The sequence below is a fragment of the Carassius auratus genome, chromosome 39 (genome assembly GCF_003368295.1).
Source record: "Carassius auratus strain Wakin chromosome 39, ASM336829v1, whole genome shotgun sequence".
NCBI classification, from domain to species: Eukaryota; Metazoa; Chordata; class Actinopteri; order Cypriniformes; family Cyprinidae; genus Carassius; species Carassius auratus.
This window is the reverse complement of record NC_039281.1, coordinates 1850151-1867771: the sequence shown is the minus strand read 5'-3', so window position 1 is coordinate 1867771 and position 17621 is coordinate 1850151. Positions and strand designations below refer to the sequence as shown.

At 35.0% G+C, this 17621-nt stretch overlaps 2 protein-coding genes across 4 annotated transcripts in view; one reads left to right on the top strand and one right to left on the bottom strand.

Annotated features, from left to right (window-relative positions):
• LOC113057635 (transcription factor COE3-like) overlaps positions 1 to 394 on the bottom strand; it is a 93755-nt gene extending 93361 nt beyond the window's left edge. For all 3 annotated transcript variants that reach the window (XM_026225075.1, XM_026225078.1, XM_026225076.1), the window contains exon 1: positions 261 to 394. In XM_026225075.1, the coding sequence (XP_026080860.1) occupies positions 261 to 394 (134 nt within the window). The remainder of the gene's footprint in view (positions 1 to 260) is intronic.
• Positions 395 to 8143: 7749 nt separating this feature from the next.
• ube2d2l (ubiquitin-conjugating enzyme E2D 2 (UBC4/5 homolog, yeast), like) lies at positions 8144 to 17463 on the top strand. Its single transcript, XM_026225074.1, has 8 exons — positions 8144 to 8250; positions 8381 to 8486; positions 12684 to 12747; positions 12839 to 12870; positions 13014 to 13091; positions 13745 to 13850; positions 13944 to 14037; positions 16576 to 17463. Exons 2-8 carry the CDS (start codon positions 8463 to 8465, stop codon positions 16619 to 16621), a joined length of 444 nt encoding a protein of 147 aa, XP_026080859.1. The 5' UTR covers positions 8144 to 8250; positions 8381 to 8462; the 3' UTR covers positions 16622 to 17463.
• The last annotated feature ends 158 nt before the right edge of the window (positions 17464 to 17621 follow it).

Genomic DNA, 17621 nt, shown 5'->3' with positions numbered 1-17621 from the left:
GTACGCCTTTCTGGAGCGACGCGAGTAGACTTATACAGCGCATAATGATGCGCAATCAGTTTCAGCACGTCTACAACTAAATAACAGCTGACAAACTTAAAACGACCTTGTATTTGTACGAGCACTTAGATTCAAAACAATTGATTTCGAAACACTTCTAACTGTGCCCAAGCGCTTCCTCTAACACGCCTCGGACGCTCTCTTTCACACACCCAACTACTTGGAATATGAACAGCTTGGAGCTTGTTGGTGATGTTTACCTTTGCGCAGCTGTGTTGGCATCTAGTATCCCCGCGCTCTGCATCCAAGAGCGCACCGGCGTCATGCCACTCGTAAGGGGCTCTTCTTTCATGGTCAAGGCTCCCCGTGGGAGACCGTCCTGGATGGAGAACATGAAAATAGCCTTCTAGGGGATGTCTCTCTACACCAGCTCGAGTGGAATAATCCTCCTTGCACCACCTGGATTAACCAAAACCAACTGAAAGGGGAAAAAAATCTTCCCCAAAGTGCAACAAGGGGAAAGAGGTCCTTATCCAAAGACGCGCTGCCGTATCCCGTTGGGTGTTCCTCTTTCTTTTAGATTCCAAACCCAAGTTCAGTTCACTCAAGATTTACCGCTCTCTAGTTAAAAGAGGGTGGAGAGAAGGCAAGAGCTGTGGAGCATCTCAAAGGAAACGATCAGCCGGGATCAAGCAGACCTTCTCGTCGCGGGGAGAAAGAGGGGAGAACGCGAACTTGCTCTGAAGAAGAAGGCGAACAGACGCGCACGGGATTGTGAAATGAAAAGTGGGATAAAACGCGCGACTGCTTCAAAAAGGAGTAAAATGAAATGATTACCAAACAAGAGGGAGGGATGGACCAGGGAAGGCTTGCTGTCCCTGGGGAAAAGAGGGATTGGGTAGCAGGAAATCTCATTCCCTCCCTCCCCGTCTCTTTGTGCCTCCTCTGTCCCAGCGGAGCGCACCTTCTCTCGGGTTCCGCGGCTCCAGCGCTCTCGGAGGGGACAAGCGTGGATTTGCCGAGGGCGGAGACTTGCCCTTAAAAGGCAAAGTCATTTACATGTCAATCTTCGTTCTGAGCTCTGATTGGTCGCGGTCATCCCTTGCGTCATTTTCAAAATTCGCCGCAAAAACTCAGCTGATGTTAGTGGGACTGAGCGCTCTGGCAGTGGAAGTGGTCTCATGCCTTCCAGATTTAGCATGAAACATGCCCTTAATACCCAGGAATATTCACGATGCATTCCATACACCCAGCATGATTAAAGTATAATCGACTACAGAATAGCCTATCGTTTTCAAGATGTCAAATTTGCCTAAAAGTTCAGCCGGGTATGATCTGAGATCATAAACAGTGACTGAATGAGAAACCTAAGCATTTACAGTAAGTATACTTTACGTTCCCTGGTACTCAATGGAGTTTCCACAGATGACAAAAGCGCAGTAATATTCCATAACACTGTCAAACATCTCTTAATGAACTTGTCCTCCTGACTTGCCGGATTAAAATATCCTACTCAGTAGATGAGTTAGAAGAAATGTTCAAATACGAAAAAGCACGGGGTTATTTGCAGCTGCATGAACTAATAATATTATTATAGTATAAATTATTATTACTAGCTATTATTATTATTATTATTATTATTATTATTAACAGTCTTCCTGCAATACAAATATAAAATATATTAAAATTAAATTAAATTACATTAAGAACAATTATTCTATAATTTAGGTCAAATTAATCAAGTAGATAAATTTTTTACTCATACCCAATACTAACCCAAAAAAGAAATGATAAATTGCGCAAACTCGCATTGTATTAAGGATTTCTAGTGTTATTTTGACATTATTTTGAATTCCACCAAATTACGCCTGATTAAATAGTTATTACAGATAATTATAGAGCTCATAGTCGGAAAACGACCCCTTTAGATTCAATAATTAAAATATAACAAAATTTCATCTTAAAAAAAGAAAGAAAAGAAAGAGAAAATCGACTAAAGCAAACAATCCCCCCTCATCGCAGTCATCTGTGTTTTCTATTAGAGGTTTTTCCTTCAGATTCTTAATTTCACACATTATTAATATTATTTTATTTGTTTAATAATTATGTGGGCCTATGTTTGTAAATATATATATTTATTATAATTTTTTACTAAAGCATCCTCACAAATCATTCTTGCTTATACAGTTTGAAAACTCTTGATGACACGAAAATCTTGCTTATGCTACACTTCACACTCAAAGACAAAATACTCGTTTATGAAAGACAGGTCCAAAACAACACGATCCCTGTCTGCCCTAAACTGGTTCAAACGGATAATGACCCCAGTCCAATAATACAATATTCTTTTCTATTCTTTATTTGAGAGGAGGCTGGCGGTCAGTCGGAGTTATCACAAACTTGTTACGTTGTGAAACATGCCAAAACTAAAACATATAGACTATATTTACGTCCATATAACTTATACAATATTTTCTATTCTATATTTTAGAGGAGGCTGAAGGGTCAATACCCAAAGCAAAGCAGCTACAACATGTTATTTCCAAACTAACACAATATGTTATACACAGGACAAGGACATATATAAAGACTCACTTCAGTGTCTCATGATATCCCGTGATGTCATTTTCTGCGATGTTTAAAACAGAAAAATATTTAATGCCGCATCGGTCAGTTACTTTCGGTTGTTGTTCATGGAGATTTTTTTTTTACTCTTTTAGTCCTATAATATTTTGTATTCCGCGGAGAGAAACGCTGTTAAATTGTAAAGCATGATTTTAAGAGCACAGGTAAGAATGTGTTTTGCTATTGAATATTATACGCAGATCCAACATAACACATCTACAAACTCTTGTATATACTTGCACAAATTATAAAATATTCCTGGACATATTTTTTTAAAAAAAAGATAGTGATATTTTTTTGATAGGTCTAATGACTATATGTTACACCTTGGATGTATTTCATTTATTTATTATAGATAAAAAGTAAATAAAATAAATAAAAAACACACACGCGTACTTAATATATCTTGTCTTTGCACACATTTTCCATGTAATAAGTTACAATATCAATAATTTCTGTCAGATTCAAGCGGTTGTTTCCACCTAGTGGCCATCAAAAAATAAAATAAATAAAAATAAAATAAATAAATGTTTCTTGCCAGGAAATTCATCGTGTCAAAAATTCATGAATTTGATTAGAGCATCTTGATGGTGTTCTGCAAAAGCTCAAGAGAAAGTCCCTATCTCTCATTATCTATTTCATGTCAATAGGTGGTCTCCTGCAATCTTTTGAATCACAGATCCATTGTATGTGAAATGATTGATTGATATTAAATTAGGACCTCAAGAGTTCAAATATAAATTAGCTAATGGTATTTTCTCAGATCTGAGATTAGGGGCTTGCACAAGCACTTTATATGGGTCATAAATTAAATAAAGATACCACAAAGTATAGCACAACGGAAAATATGTCTTAAATGATCGCAGTACAAAATCAGATGTGGTCATTCATAAAAGCACAAGAGACTGTCTGTTATCCTAACTGTTTAGAAATAGGCTGAGTGCTCATAGTCTCTACTAGACATCAGAAATTATATTATAATGATAATTTGAGCAAACAGAATCATCGCGAAGTTTAAATGAATATTGTAAAGTGTACTGAACAGTAAATAAATATAGGCAATAGAACAGCTGAACGTTAACGGGATCATACTATTGTTTGCAAGGTAAGGAGCTCCATCTAGTGTTCCAACAATGGCCTGCAGGTCTGTGAATGACCTTAAATTAGGGACAAGTACAACGACCTCACTGTTAAACTGAGAACACCATTAGAATTCCTTAGATCGTCCTTTCAAATACACATCGGGCCATCATTTTGCTACAACTCAAAAAAAGATTGCATTACAATGAAGTACGGAAATCTTTAACTATGCATGTTAAATGATGTTAATTAAAACATTAAGGGGAAAAATATAAAAACACATTTACATTTTTAATGAGGCCTAATATTGTAATGTTGGAACTGAAAATGATCTTAAAACTTGAAAACACACACCCGCACACACATACACTTAATACATCTTAATTTTTGTTCACAGTTGTAGAAGCTCAGTTCTCCAGGTTAAATGAAGTGATTTTATCAACCCACAGGTCATTCCGTCAGATTCAAGAAGTCATTTCCACCTAGTTGCCAACAAGAAAAAAAAAAAAAAAGAACATCAAGTAATGTATTTCATATTTCATATAATGTATATTACTAATTTCTGTGCTCTGATGATGTTATCATAATATTAGCATCATTATGCAATATGCTGTATTTCTATTTAATACTGTACTGTAACTGTTAGCTTACCAATATTTTACTTTTAAAATGTTACTTTCTTTGTATGAAATACATGAACTTATCATAGACGTTTAAAAAAGAATAAAATTCTACATCATTTTCAGTTCGTGCTTCAACTAACTAATCTGTTAAAAAGAAATCTCAAAGTCTGCTCAAAATATATCTTCTATTCATACAAATATATAACATACATTTCTACAGAAATAGTTCATTCAAAAATGTGCATTCAAACCTGGAACCAGCAACTGGGAGACATCATTGGTTTTCCTGTGTCTCATCATCAACAGAAGCCCTACGATGGAGAAATGTGCCTGTAACCAGTAAAATATGTTGTAGTGAAGTCTAGGCAGTCTTCTGCCGCTATGAACGGTGATGAATCTAACCTGAAATACATGAAAGAAAAAGTTACACAGATGTACTACGCATAATGTAAATATGCCAGCATCTTGCTAGCATCCAATCTGCTTTGTGCAACAGATATTATGGGTCATTAGACAATTTAATATACCAAAATAAACTTAAGTAAGCTGACCATAAATCACATAATGTAATTTAGTCACAGTTTAACCTAATGATATTTTGGCTGTGTGTGTTGATATATGGCTGGGGTGTCAAATCCTGCTCCTAAAGGGCCACTGTCCTGCAGAATTGAGCTCCATCCCCAATTAAACACATCTGATCCTGCTAACCAAGGTCGCACTAAGCATACTAGAAACTTCCAGGCAGGTGTGCATTCACAGTACATACACATGTTTGATACAGACGGTAGTTTGCACCCTGGGTGAGATAAAAAGAAGCAAAATTAGAAAGTAAAAACAAATGTTTTTTTACAGACAGGGTCACAAGGGAATCCAAACTGGTTTAGCTGCATGGTACATTTACATTTACATTTATTCATTTAGCAGACGCTTTTATCCAAAGCGACTTACAGATGAAGACAGTGGTAAAGCCTTTCAAAACATTCAAAGCATTATACAAATGAAGACGGATGCGGTTTTTGTTTTATCCAGCTGTATTAACTGAGTGCAACTTACAACATCCAAGTGAAAGATACAACGCCAACAGATATACAAAAAGTAAAAAAATAAACAGAATCACTGAGCTGGAAAAAGGACCACCCTTTTGTGTCAGTATTTTGTTATTAACCCTCTTTTTGCTTTAATTACAGCCTTTTGTCTGCTTGGATATTTCTTTACTAACTTTGCACATCTAGACTTTGTAATATTTCCCCACTCTTCTTTGCAGAACTGCTCAAGTTCATTTCAATTTGATGGTGACTGTGGAATGATTCCACAGATTTCCAATGGGCTTTAAGTCTAGGCTCTGACTAGGCCATGCAAGGACATTCATCTTTTTCTCCTTCAACCACTTTGTGCTCAGTTCTGCTGTGTGCTTTGGGTCATTGTCATGTTGGATTGGGTAAACCTTCTTCCCATTGACAACTTTCTGGCAGATTTGACCGTATTTGCCCCATCCATTTTTCCTTCTATCTTGCTAAGTGTTCATCTTGTATTCTTACTTTAACAAGCTGTGTAAAAATGTTTACTACAGCCAAAATCTTTTTTTTTTTCTGCTGCAAACGTAAAATATATATATATATATTTGTTGCTTGGCCTAAAAGTAAATCAAACAACTTGATTAACAAAAAATAACCTCAAACAGTAAATATTTAAATATATATGAACATAAACGGCAAAATCTCTTTTATTTCAGTGAAAAATTATTCTCTGATTTAAAACTAAAAAGACAGCATTGACAGCAATCATGTAATACACTACAATACACAACAAACTCTACAAATAAGAAATAAAACATTTTCTTGGTACAAAAGAAATTAAACCAAAGTTTTTAGACCAAAACATCTATAACAGGTCTGAATATAGGTGTGATCTGACCCAACACCTCCTTCCTCCAGCCTTCGATTTTATAATCGGCACATAAATCTACAGATGCCCTACAGACTGTCCCTTCAGATGACTTTGACTTTGAGGATCTGAGTCTGATAACTCACTTGAAACAAAGATTTGGGATTCCTCTTGTAGCACTGTCCTCTTTTTTGTTAAGAAGTCTCCAGACTGTGGTCAACAAAAAGTCTGATAATGATTCATGGGCTATTCATACTTACCTGTTGAACAAATGCCTTAAACTTACACCAGAAGTTTTTAAAGTAACTTTTACTCATTTTTGCATCACAACATTTTATCACTATGATAAGAACATTGTATTTTCCTGAATAATTTTGACATGCTTCTTTGGTAATTGATCAAGCAGTCTTGCTGGAACACTATATCTCGAAAGAACCCTAACATGTCTTTTAAGTAAAGAGTAATTGCTGAATTTGGTTAGTTTCAGAGGGGGTGTACTCATTTATGAGGCGCACTGCATATTTATCCCAAATAAATGCAAAACCTTTAGGTGTGCAAGATTGTCATTGAGGCAGTACTTTCAATTTATTTACCCCTAAAGGATTCATAATATAGCTAGACTAGTACTGTATGTACGGTAGTAATTCCTATGGTATTTCAAGCAAATAAAGTCAATTTCCACTGATAATAAAAATTATTTTGATATTATGTATGACGAAAGCATGCAAAATGCTTAAAATCATGAATCAAGATTAATGCAATTTTAATTTAAACCCAAAGAGAACAGAAGAGAAGGATGTTATAGTTCAACTGGCATTAAAGGAACAGTACTACCTAATGAGTTTGTTTCTTTATCTGAACAGGTTTGGAGAAATATTCATTACATCACTTGCTCACAGAGGTCCTCTGCAGTGAATGGGTGCCGTCAGAATGAAAGTCCAAACAGCTGATAAAAACATCACAATTAAGTCCATCAATTAATGTCTTGTAACGTTTAAAGCTGCATTTTTGTAAGACACAAACTTTTAACTTTAAACTGTAACTTCCGCCAAAATACTAATCCATAATAACACTTGCAGTGAAAAAGTCCATCCTCTGTTGTCCTTTCACATCAAAATCTTATAACAATATTTGTTTAGAACTGTTTTCATTTGTGAAAGGTGGTTGATCTGTGTATATTTCTGTCCTGATTCAGATGAAGTTTTTTTTTTTTTACTGGAGAAAGCAATGAATAGAGGAACTGTATTTTAGTTGGTAAAAATGGTTTGAAGTTAAATATTGAAGTTATAATAGATTAATTTCTTACAAACACACAGCTTTTCACTTTACAAGACATAACTTGTGTATTATTGTGATGTTTTCATCAGCTTTTTGGACCACTGGTCTATATAATTATATAGATTTGGACTCTCATTCTGACGGCACCCATTCACTGCAGAGGATCCACTGATGAGCAAGTGATGTACTGTTAAATTTATCCAAATTAGTTTCAATGAAGAAACAAGCTCATTTACATCTTAGATGGCCTGAGGGTAAGTAAAAAAAAAAATAATTTAGGGGTGAACTATTCCTTTAAGAAAAGTGTTATTTTTTTTTTATAGCTCAGAAGACTTACAGCACAGCATAAAGGTTAAAATAAATTTAAATTCCTAAAATGAAATTGTTCCCGCGGTGTAACAATGGCAAAATTTTATATATATATATATATATATATATATATATATATATATATATATATATATATATATATATATATATATATATATATATAAAATATTATTGTTATTATTATATTTTTTATTAATTAAAAAGATCCTCATATTTTGTAATACTGATTCGTAATGTCTTTTCCTCTCTGTTAGTCATCATCGTTTCCAGCATTCCCCGAAAACGGATGCTGTGCATAGACGTCAGGAGGGAGTAAGAAAGAGGACATTTTGTAAAGAGAGAGAGAGAGAGAGAGAGAGAGAAGAGGAGGAGGAGGAGGAGACACACAAATACCTATACAAGTGTCCAGTGTTGAAACGCAGGCCATCCCGTTCGTATTCAATATAACATCAACTCTCGTCAAGTTTATTATCTGTCAGCTGGGATTTTGTCTTTCCATTTTAACGGCTTGTTTTGTTCGTTTCCGTGTCGGTCTCGTCGGATTTGTGGTGGATGTTCAGTGTCTGGCTAGCGAGCACAGCTAACCGCAGCTAGCCGGATCAATCTGTTTCCTCGGCCTCAGGAGCCCATTACACACACAAAATGGCATTAAAACGAATTCACAAGGTAAAATATAATATTTTATGTCAATTGTTTTACATTCACTACCAAAACCATTTGGGTTTTTGCGTGGTATGTAAAAGATATAATGTTAGACGTTAGCAAATGCTAAGAGGATAGCAGGCTTGGTTGTGAAGCTTGGCTGTTTTTGTTTTTATAATAATAATATTCATAGTTTGTGTTGGTATTTATTTTAATGTTGTTTGTTGTATTATTGTTTCCTTAAAATGCCAAATAATGACATTATCTATCTATCTATCTATCTATCTATCTATCTATCTATCTATCTATCATTGTTTGTATCAATCTATTTATCTACATGTAACACCCATAATATCGGCTGCTACATACGTAGTTTTATCATTTAAATCTAAAATTACTATTTACAACATGTTTTCTAGTAAAAAGGTGGAAATACTAAGGTGGATAAGGAGGATTTTATGTGGATGTGTTTCCTCTGTGAGTCACATAGTTAAACAGAACCTTATGTGATTTCTGGTGATGTGGAATCAGAAGAATACTATTTCTGAATCATCTCTGTCACAGACATTACTGGTTGAGACAAGATTTGCCTTAACTGGTTAACGCTGGCTTCTTATTGGTCTTATGGTTTACTGTTGTTATCCTTTGTATTAGTGACATTCTTTCATTTTGGTAAATGCACAAACTTTGCGTCATTGCTGTAAGTTCTTCCTGGAAAGCTACGAGTGCTCAATACTCCAGTTAGAAGTATCCGGCTCATACCAGTGTTAAGTAGTTGCACAATAGTTGCTGAACTTGGCGACATGATGATTTTTCCCTTTTTCGCTGACTTTAAGAGCCTCTGTGAGTTAGATTGACACAGCAGATTGTTTGTGCGCTGAAAGCCAAATACTGTACTTAGTTGGTCCCACATTCTGTGGCTTGTTACTCCCATATCAAGCAGTTTTCAGGGCTTTGGCTTGTTTAATAGGGATATGTGAAGTATGGCAGAAACAAAACTTCAGCTGAGAAAATTTTAGGACAGCAAATGCCAAGTGGGTGCCACACAGATGTCTGGTTGAAAATACCAGCCATGTATCTCTTAAGTGATGGCAGGGCTGGTTTATTCCGGACACCCTCATCTGAAGTATGCAGGCGTAAAAATAGCTGCCACTGGTAGTGCTGATGTTCACACTGTCCTATATTGGTGTCATACATTGATTCTCGCAAAGGGTTACCTTCACATACATCATCCATGCTGCTATTATTGAGGATGACAGATAATTAAAAGAACCCTACTTCTTGAGACACTTGTAATTTGGTTGTTTGCATGTTATTTTTAAATTGATTTGTCTGCAATATAATAATTAGCTCAAATATTATTTACCAGTTAAGAATGGCCTTGATTTAACTCTCCAAGCTTGTTGTTTTTCTCGTGTGGATTGTGACAGTGTTGAGTTCCTACTTTGGTTTGGTTAGTTCCTCATTAGTAGCTCAGAGATCAAAGCGGATCTCACTTTTTCATACAGATTTTTCACGTTACACGGCTAAATTATGTCATTTCTGTTGAGCTTTGCCAGAAGCATTCACATTTAGCTTTCTTAAAACTAGAACGAGACCAATAATCAATAATATTTTTTTTTTTCAGGTATTCATAATTTATTTAATTAGATTTAAATAAATGTAAGATTTTATTGGTGTAATTTTTGCAGTCTAATGTGTCAAAAAGAAAAATTCATTTGGCTGTTGGAGGAAAGTAATCAGTATTTTTATAAAAAAATATATGTATATATATATATATCTGTGGTTAAATTTTAATAATCCCTCAGGTTTATGTTCTCATAAGTCACCTTTATGTATCAAAATCAATAATGCAATCAAAATATGAGGCAAATTCAAATCAGCTCTAACAAGTCATTAATCAGCTCAAGTAGTTCAGTGTTGTTTCAGTTCAGTTCAATAACTGCGTGAAGTTCATCAATTCTGAAACAAGGTTAATTTAGCTCTACAGAAGATAATATTGTTGTTCTTCAGCTCGAGTCAGTTCAGTTTTGATTCAGTTCGGTAACCGTATAGATGTTGCAAAATTTGTTAATCATGAAACAAATTCGATTCAGCTATTAAGAATATAAATGTGCAGTCTCAAATGGTTTTTTATTCAGACAAGTGCAACAATATTAGGAACTAAAAGGTCTACCTGTGTTTGTTTTGATGTATCCACCTTAGACACCCTCATCATCAAAGAAACCTCTGACCTCTATTTCCTGTCTGCTCATGCTTACACGCACAGGCAAGCGCCACCAGAAGGTTGTCTGCACTTTGCATACATGAATTCTCAGAAATGTGCTATTTTCTCAGAAGTGGTTTATATAGTCACTGTATTTTCCCATAAAGAGAGACCTAAAGCTCTAGAATGGCAGTTACTTCTTTGTCTTAATGCCTTGGTGTGGCTAGAGATCAGAAAACTGGTTTATGCATATTAAATAAGTTACCTTTACATTCTTTTTTTTTGAGAAACCCTTTAGAAACACTCCATGAGTTATATTTATCACTAGATTTTATATTAAAGATCCAATAAACAGAAAAGTGAATATTAGTTAAAGCTCCTTGTCTCTCTGGTCGCATCAACCAAGGCTTTGTCCAACATTACTACTTTTTTCAGTTTTTGGTTTTGACTATGAGCAGTGATGACAACTGTAGAACAAGTAAAATCTTGCTAGAAAAATATTGAATGTTATTTTAGAAAAAAATAAAATAATGATTTGCTGAGAGATTGTGGACTTGAGTTTTGTTTTCCAAAACTTTCAATCTTACATCTAACTACAGTTCAGATATTTATATGGGCAACTTGAAATAGCTTTCAGACAAGCTCTTGGAGGCTCCAATAATCAACACATTGTATCGTTTAGCTGTTGTTTGGCTGATTTAGCACAATAACTTCAATTGGTTTGACTTAAAAATGACCTGTCATGTACATTAAATTAAAGGAATTATTGATGGTTCATAACATCTGTAAACTAGGTACAAATTGTACCGATTTGTTTCTGACATTCTGACACCAAAATCAAAACTGATCCTTTCCTGGTGTTTGTGGCTTTTAGGTGACTGAGGAAACCAAAAGAACATTTTCCTCAATCAACCTCTGTTGATGTTCTTCTTAAAATTGCATTAAGAAGATGACTACTGTCATATCCTGCCTGTGGTTTTTCTAGAGTGGAGAAAACTGTCAGTATTCACCTCAGTGAGGGTGAGAGTGAGTGAAATTGTTCCCATCTCACCCTGATGACACATGACATGAGTCTCCGCTTTGATTGTTCTCCAGGATCAACAGGTTGGGCCTCTGGGACAGAAGAGCCATCAAGTTGTGACGGTTCATAAATTGTGTTATCTGTCTGGGAGAGGAATACATCAGTGTGAAATCTGGATTAAAATGAAAGGGCTCATCATATCTATTTCCTACAGAGACATCTTCGATTTCAGCTGTTTAAGTGTCTAAATCTGGATTTTAATAGAACCAGTTAAATGACACAATGACTGATAATGTACTTGGAGTCAAATTTGCTCCACCAGCAAAATTAAAAGAGTCTATCAATCAAAGTATGGTACAAATTAGGGCTGCATGATATATTGCATGTGATTGTTATGGGGATCTCATCAGGAAAGCCGGATCTGTGGTTAGTAATAAATCTAGAGTATCACCTGCTTTCAGATAGAGCAACATTTAATACACAGAGCTGTGGTTCACTGACAACTTACATTTTTTAAATAATCATTCTCTACTTAACTTTATGAAACAGTTGTTGCACTATGTAGATACCCACCTTGATGACTGAATGTTTGTACTGTGTCTTGAATAGAGGCCTGTTTAATATATAATTATATATATATATAATTACTATTCAAACATGTATGAGTTTAATCTGTTGAATGCAAAAGAAGATATTTTGTAGAATGTTGGTAATCAAACAGTTGACAGGAGACTTCTTTAATATGGGGGAAAAAGTCATTGTCTACTGTCAGCAGAGGAAGTAAATGATGAATTTTCATTTTTGCGAAAACTATCTCTTTAAAATAGTTTTACAGCATAACATGTTATAGTGCAAAAAGTTTTTCATTTTGACCTTAGGAATGAAATGTATAGGAGCTGTATGGATGGATAAAAGACGGCATAGTTGATTGGATTCCCAATTTTCATTTGTTTATGTTTCTGTGCAGTACTGAGACATCTCTCTCTCTCTTTAGGAACTGACTGATCTGGGCCGGGACCCTCCAGCACAGTGCTCAGCAGGACCGGTTGGAGATGACTGTGAGTTATTTTGCTCTTTGTTTTCTTTACCTGCCTCAGAGCATGACACTGAGCTCACCTTAATGAGACATTTTGTATTCTTTATTTACAGTGTTTCACTGGCAAGCAACAATTATGGGACCTGTAAGTGGATATATGTTCTTATTTGCATATGCATATTAATAATGAATTGTGACATTTATTTGCATGTGATATCTGCATTATTTTACCACTGCATTCACTATCAAGTAACTTTGCTCTGTTGTTTGGTCTTTATTTCCTTACAGAATGACAGTCCATATCAAGGGGGTGTGTTTTTCTTGACCATTCATTTTCCTACAGACTACCCTTTCAAACCACCTAAGGCAAGAATGATTAACTGTCAAAACAACCTACAGGTTAAGCTGGCTGTAAAGAGCAGGGTTTTTTTTAGATTGTTTCATGATATTTAGCTTTTCAAGCAGCTTTTTAGCACACACTATAGTCAGACACCACCAATATTACCTTTTTTTTCTTAGTGAGCAAAACCTTTCTCTTAGGCGTATATTTCAGTTATCTGAACATCCCTAGTAGAGTTTGCACACTACTACAACTGTGTGCGACTGTAAATGAGTTTTGTTACTATTCTGTGCCCATCATCCGCTGTTTCCACATCTCTTCTTTAAAACACAATGATGTTTACTTTCACATGTCATTGCGTTTGTGCTGGTTCTTGTGTTGAGCTATTTCGTCTGCAACAATTACTGCGACTCATTTGGCGCACATCCGTCTCTTTCTATGAAACCTGTAAACCGCATTCACCGGTTTTAACTCTGTAGTGACACCAACTCTAGAGCAATTTGCCTGAGCATTGCAATTACGGTATTTTGTATTAACTAGAATTGAATCAAATGGTTTTCCCAACTCATTTTTGAGCTTAGAGGAAACATTGGAACATTCTGAGGATGTACAGTAAAATTTCAATGATAAGTTTGAAATGTATGTGGTCTTATTCTCTATTTCACCCTCTAATTTGTAGGTTGCATTCACCACAAGAATTTATCACCCAAATATTAACAGTAATGGCAGCATCTGTTTGGATATTCTAAGGTCACAGTGGTCTCCTGCGTTAACAATCTCAAAAGGTGAGCAAAAGCTTTGACTTTAATAGAGTACCTTTAATAGAGTAGCCACTGATACTATCTATATTATCAACCTCTCTCTTCTTTCTGTTGCAGTTCTATTGTCCATCTGTTCACTGTTATGTGATCCAAACCCAGATGATCCATTAGTGCCAGAGATAGCACGTATCTATAAAACAGACAATGAAAAGTAAGTATATTTGTGTCTGAAGCCTCATAAATAAAATGTTTAAAATTATATATTAAAAAATAATAAGCTTATTTTAATAAAATATATTTTTACTGTTTTAATCCAAGTTTATTGCATTATAGCTGGTTTGTATAATAGAGATACCTTTTAGGTAGTGTGAAAATTGCTAGTTTGGTGTCTCCTCACAGGTATAATAAACTAGCCAGGGAATGGACAAAGAAATATGCCATGTTATAGGGGTTAAGGTGAGCAAGGCATTATGGAAGAGTGTATTTGTGCGAGCATGAAAAGGGCTTGCTAATCTCTGGATGTAACCAAATTTGCAGCACTGCTGGTCACTAGTTAGCGTTCGTACTACTGGATGTGCCAGTGTTATTGATGGCCTTCATAACTGGATGCAGCTTTTGAAAATTGTATTACATAGTAGACAAACACTAGCATTTAGAAATTTGGGTTCATTAAGATTTTTTTCAATACTTCTATTCAGCAAAGTTTCATTAAATTGATCAAAAGTGATGGTACATTTACATTTACAGAAAATTGTATTTCAAATCATTTCGTCATAGAATGTTGAAAGAAATGTACCTCAGTTTCCACAAAAATATTTATCAGCACAACTGTTTTCAACATTGATAATAATAAGAAATGTTTCTTGAGCAGCAAATCAGCATATTAAAATGATTTCTGAAGGCTCATGTGACTCTGAAGACTGGAGTAATGGCTGTTGAAAATTCAGCTTAGCTGTCAATAAATAAAATGTTAAAATAAATTAATTAGAAATCAGTTATTTTAAATTGTAATTAGTGCTGGGCAATGATTAAACCTTTTTATCGCAATTAATCACATTATTGTATGCGATTAATTGCATGCTTATGCACAAAAATAAATAATGCATTCAAAAGTAGTGTATTGTGCGTTTTTTTTTTTTTTTATTTAAAAATAGGCCTACTGCTATATGGACAAAAGTGTAGTAACATTTGGTTTACAAACACTTTAAACAAATAAGGTGCTTTTTACAGCAGCGTTCATTTTACATAGTAACAGTTAAAATATTTCTTGTAGCCTAAATCTCAACTTAGAACATTCATGTAATTAAATTAAATATAAAACAATCTATTTGTCATTAATGCGTTAACGCGATAACTTGCCCAGCACTAGTAATAATAAAATAAAAAATAAATTATATATCTATATATATATATATATATATATGGCTTATAGTTCAATTCATTTCCATGACTGGAAAAGACCACTTTAAAAATTCTATTGAAATCCTGTGTATGAAAAAAAAAAAAAAAGTGGCTCACACTCATGCCAGCCAGTTGTGGCCCATATAAGGTTTTTTTTTTTTTTTTTTTTTATAGAGGGGTGACCCCAAATAGTCATATAATCATTTTTTTGTTAGGAGGAGCCTGATTGGACTACAATCTCACAGTCCTCGCAGAGGTTTTATAAAACTAGCATCATGCCATTTCTGTTATATGGGGGTGCACAATGTCAGATTTCACATAGAACTATCGTTTTTTTTCCCCTAAAAAGTCAATAAACAGCCTATTATGATAATGCTGTAAATACAACTTTTAATATCTTTAACGTGCGCAAATAAATTTAACCACCCCTGTGACAGATTTGAGTTTCACTTTCCATTATCCATGACCAACAAAAGAGCATCTTGGCAGCCGGGATCTTTAACAATGACTGGGATAAGATTTCTTTATTTTCATTTTATTTATTGATCACTCAGGATTGTCTAATTAAACTCTTCATGGCTTGTGTTTTCAATATATGTTCCCTTGCACTTCAACATTTTCTACACATGTGACTTGATTGACCCACCCCTTCTTTTCTTTTTATTTAGAAAGGTATCTCATGTTCTAATTTAATTCTATAAATTAATTCTTGATTGTTTTTCAGTGCCTCGATGTTGCACTGTAATTATTTAAATGGATTTGCCGATGTGTGAAATGCAAATCTTGTCTGCAGTGCGATTCCAAAATGTTTTATACATTTTCTTCTATTTTTTTGTGTGATGTTCTCTACATTGTGGTTTTAAAATGTTATGAGGAATCGTTTTAATGAACGTTTATCCACATTGCCTTTCATTATCACCTGGCAGGCAGTTTTTATGGCTTTATTAGAGTTGTTTCGGTGTGCTATGTATGAAAACCCCACACACGATTCGACTATCAGATGATAATCCGTTGATTATGTGCAAGACTTGACAATTTTAATTTGACTATGTAAATCCTCAGTCGGAGACACATTTAGCTTTATCATAGGATTAATGACAGGAGGTTTAGTTGAGGTAAACATTTCAGGCGTTTACTAGCACCAAGGTAAACAACAGAAGGAATGTTTGGAGTTGCAGTGTAGAAGTGAAGAGGATGCTACTGTTTGACCTTGAGTCGTTCCTGCACTCAGTGTGAGCCAAGTTGGCAGATGGTCCGCTTACCCAGCATGTGTGACACTGCCTCTGCAACAGCGTTTTTGTACCAGAGCCACACTTCATTTCTCTTTCTTTCTCTTTCTCTTGTACAGGTACAACAGAATAGCTCGGGAATGGACTCAAAAGTATGCCATGTGATACCTGAAGAACATCAGACCAGTCTGCAGTATAGCTGGAATTTTTTTTTTCTTCCCCTAAATGAATTGACAGCTCCCCGTGTATTCAGACCATATCAGTTCTGCTTGGTTATTTCGACCCCTTCGACCTTCATTCACATGCTGTAAAAGAGACCACAACATTGCAAAGATCACCAACTTTATGTTCAGAAAAATGCTCGCGTCAAAGAAGCATGTTTTAACTACGAGCTCAGACGTTTTTTTTTTATTGAGATAAGAAAAGGAAAAGAAAAAACAACATCTAAGGCAAACTCATCGAATGCTTCTGACTCATGCCACTGGCTAGAGGTGCTATTTAAGAAAAAGAAACAACGATTCTGAAGGTGCCAGAGTACCAGGAGAAGTCAAGCTGTTGCTCGGTTAGCCTTCATGTTTTATATGCTTTTCCAATAGCAATGAGAACTATGGTCTGTGAAATATATTATTGCTTATTACTGACTGTTTGTTACCAAATCAGTCATGTCATTGTATCAGCAGTTAAGAAAAATATATTTTGCATGTTAATGGAACAATTAAGGTAATTGGTCTGTGGTCTGCCAAAAATGAATATCTGCAGACAATGTTAAGCGAATACATGTCCACTTTCAGAGTCTGAGAACTTATTTTGTTACTCCTTTTCTCTCCTCTTTTTGATGTTTTTAGAATGGGGAGCTATTAGTTTGTCTATCCTCCTGAACACTGTTCTCTCGTTGCACTGAATGTATGTGATTGGAAGCTCTCAATGGATGAACGATCAACTAATAGCTCTACTAGCTGTTCATTTTGTTTGCTCAATAAAGTTGCTAAACTATCATTTGAAGTTTCCTTCTGCAGTAACATTGAGAGTTTTTTTTTTGTTGTTGCTTTTGCTTTGAGAGCCTTGATTGTCATCACAACTGTACTTGATTCAGTTCTCTGTATTCAATGTCTGAGACATTAATCTGGTACAATATCATTAGGTGAATGGACAGAATTTGACACTT

Bases quoted from the DNA above. Each gene is read 5' to 3' on its own strand.
- ube2d2l (XM_026225074.1), top strand. From the start codon at position 8,463: ATGGCATTAAAACGAATTCACAAG. The intron at 8,487-12,683 runs GTAAAATATAAT...CTCTCTCTTTAG, and splicing joins CATTAAAACGAATTCACAAG to GAACTGACTGATCTGGGCCG. The intron at 12,748-12,838 runs GTGAGTTATTTT...CTTTATTTACAG, and splicing joins AGGACCGGTTGGAGATGACT to TGTTTCACTGGCAAGCAACA.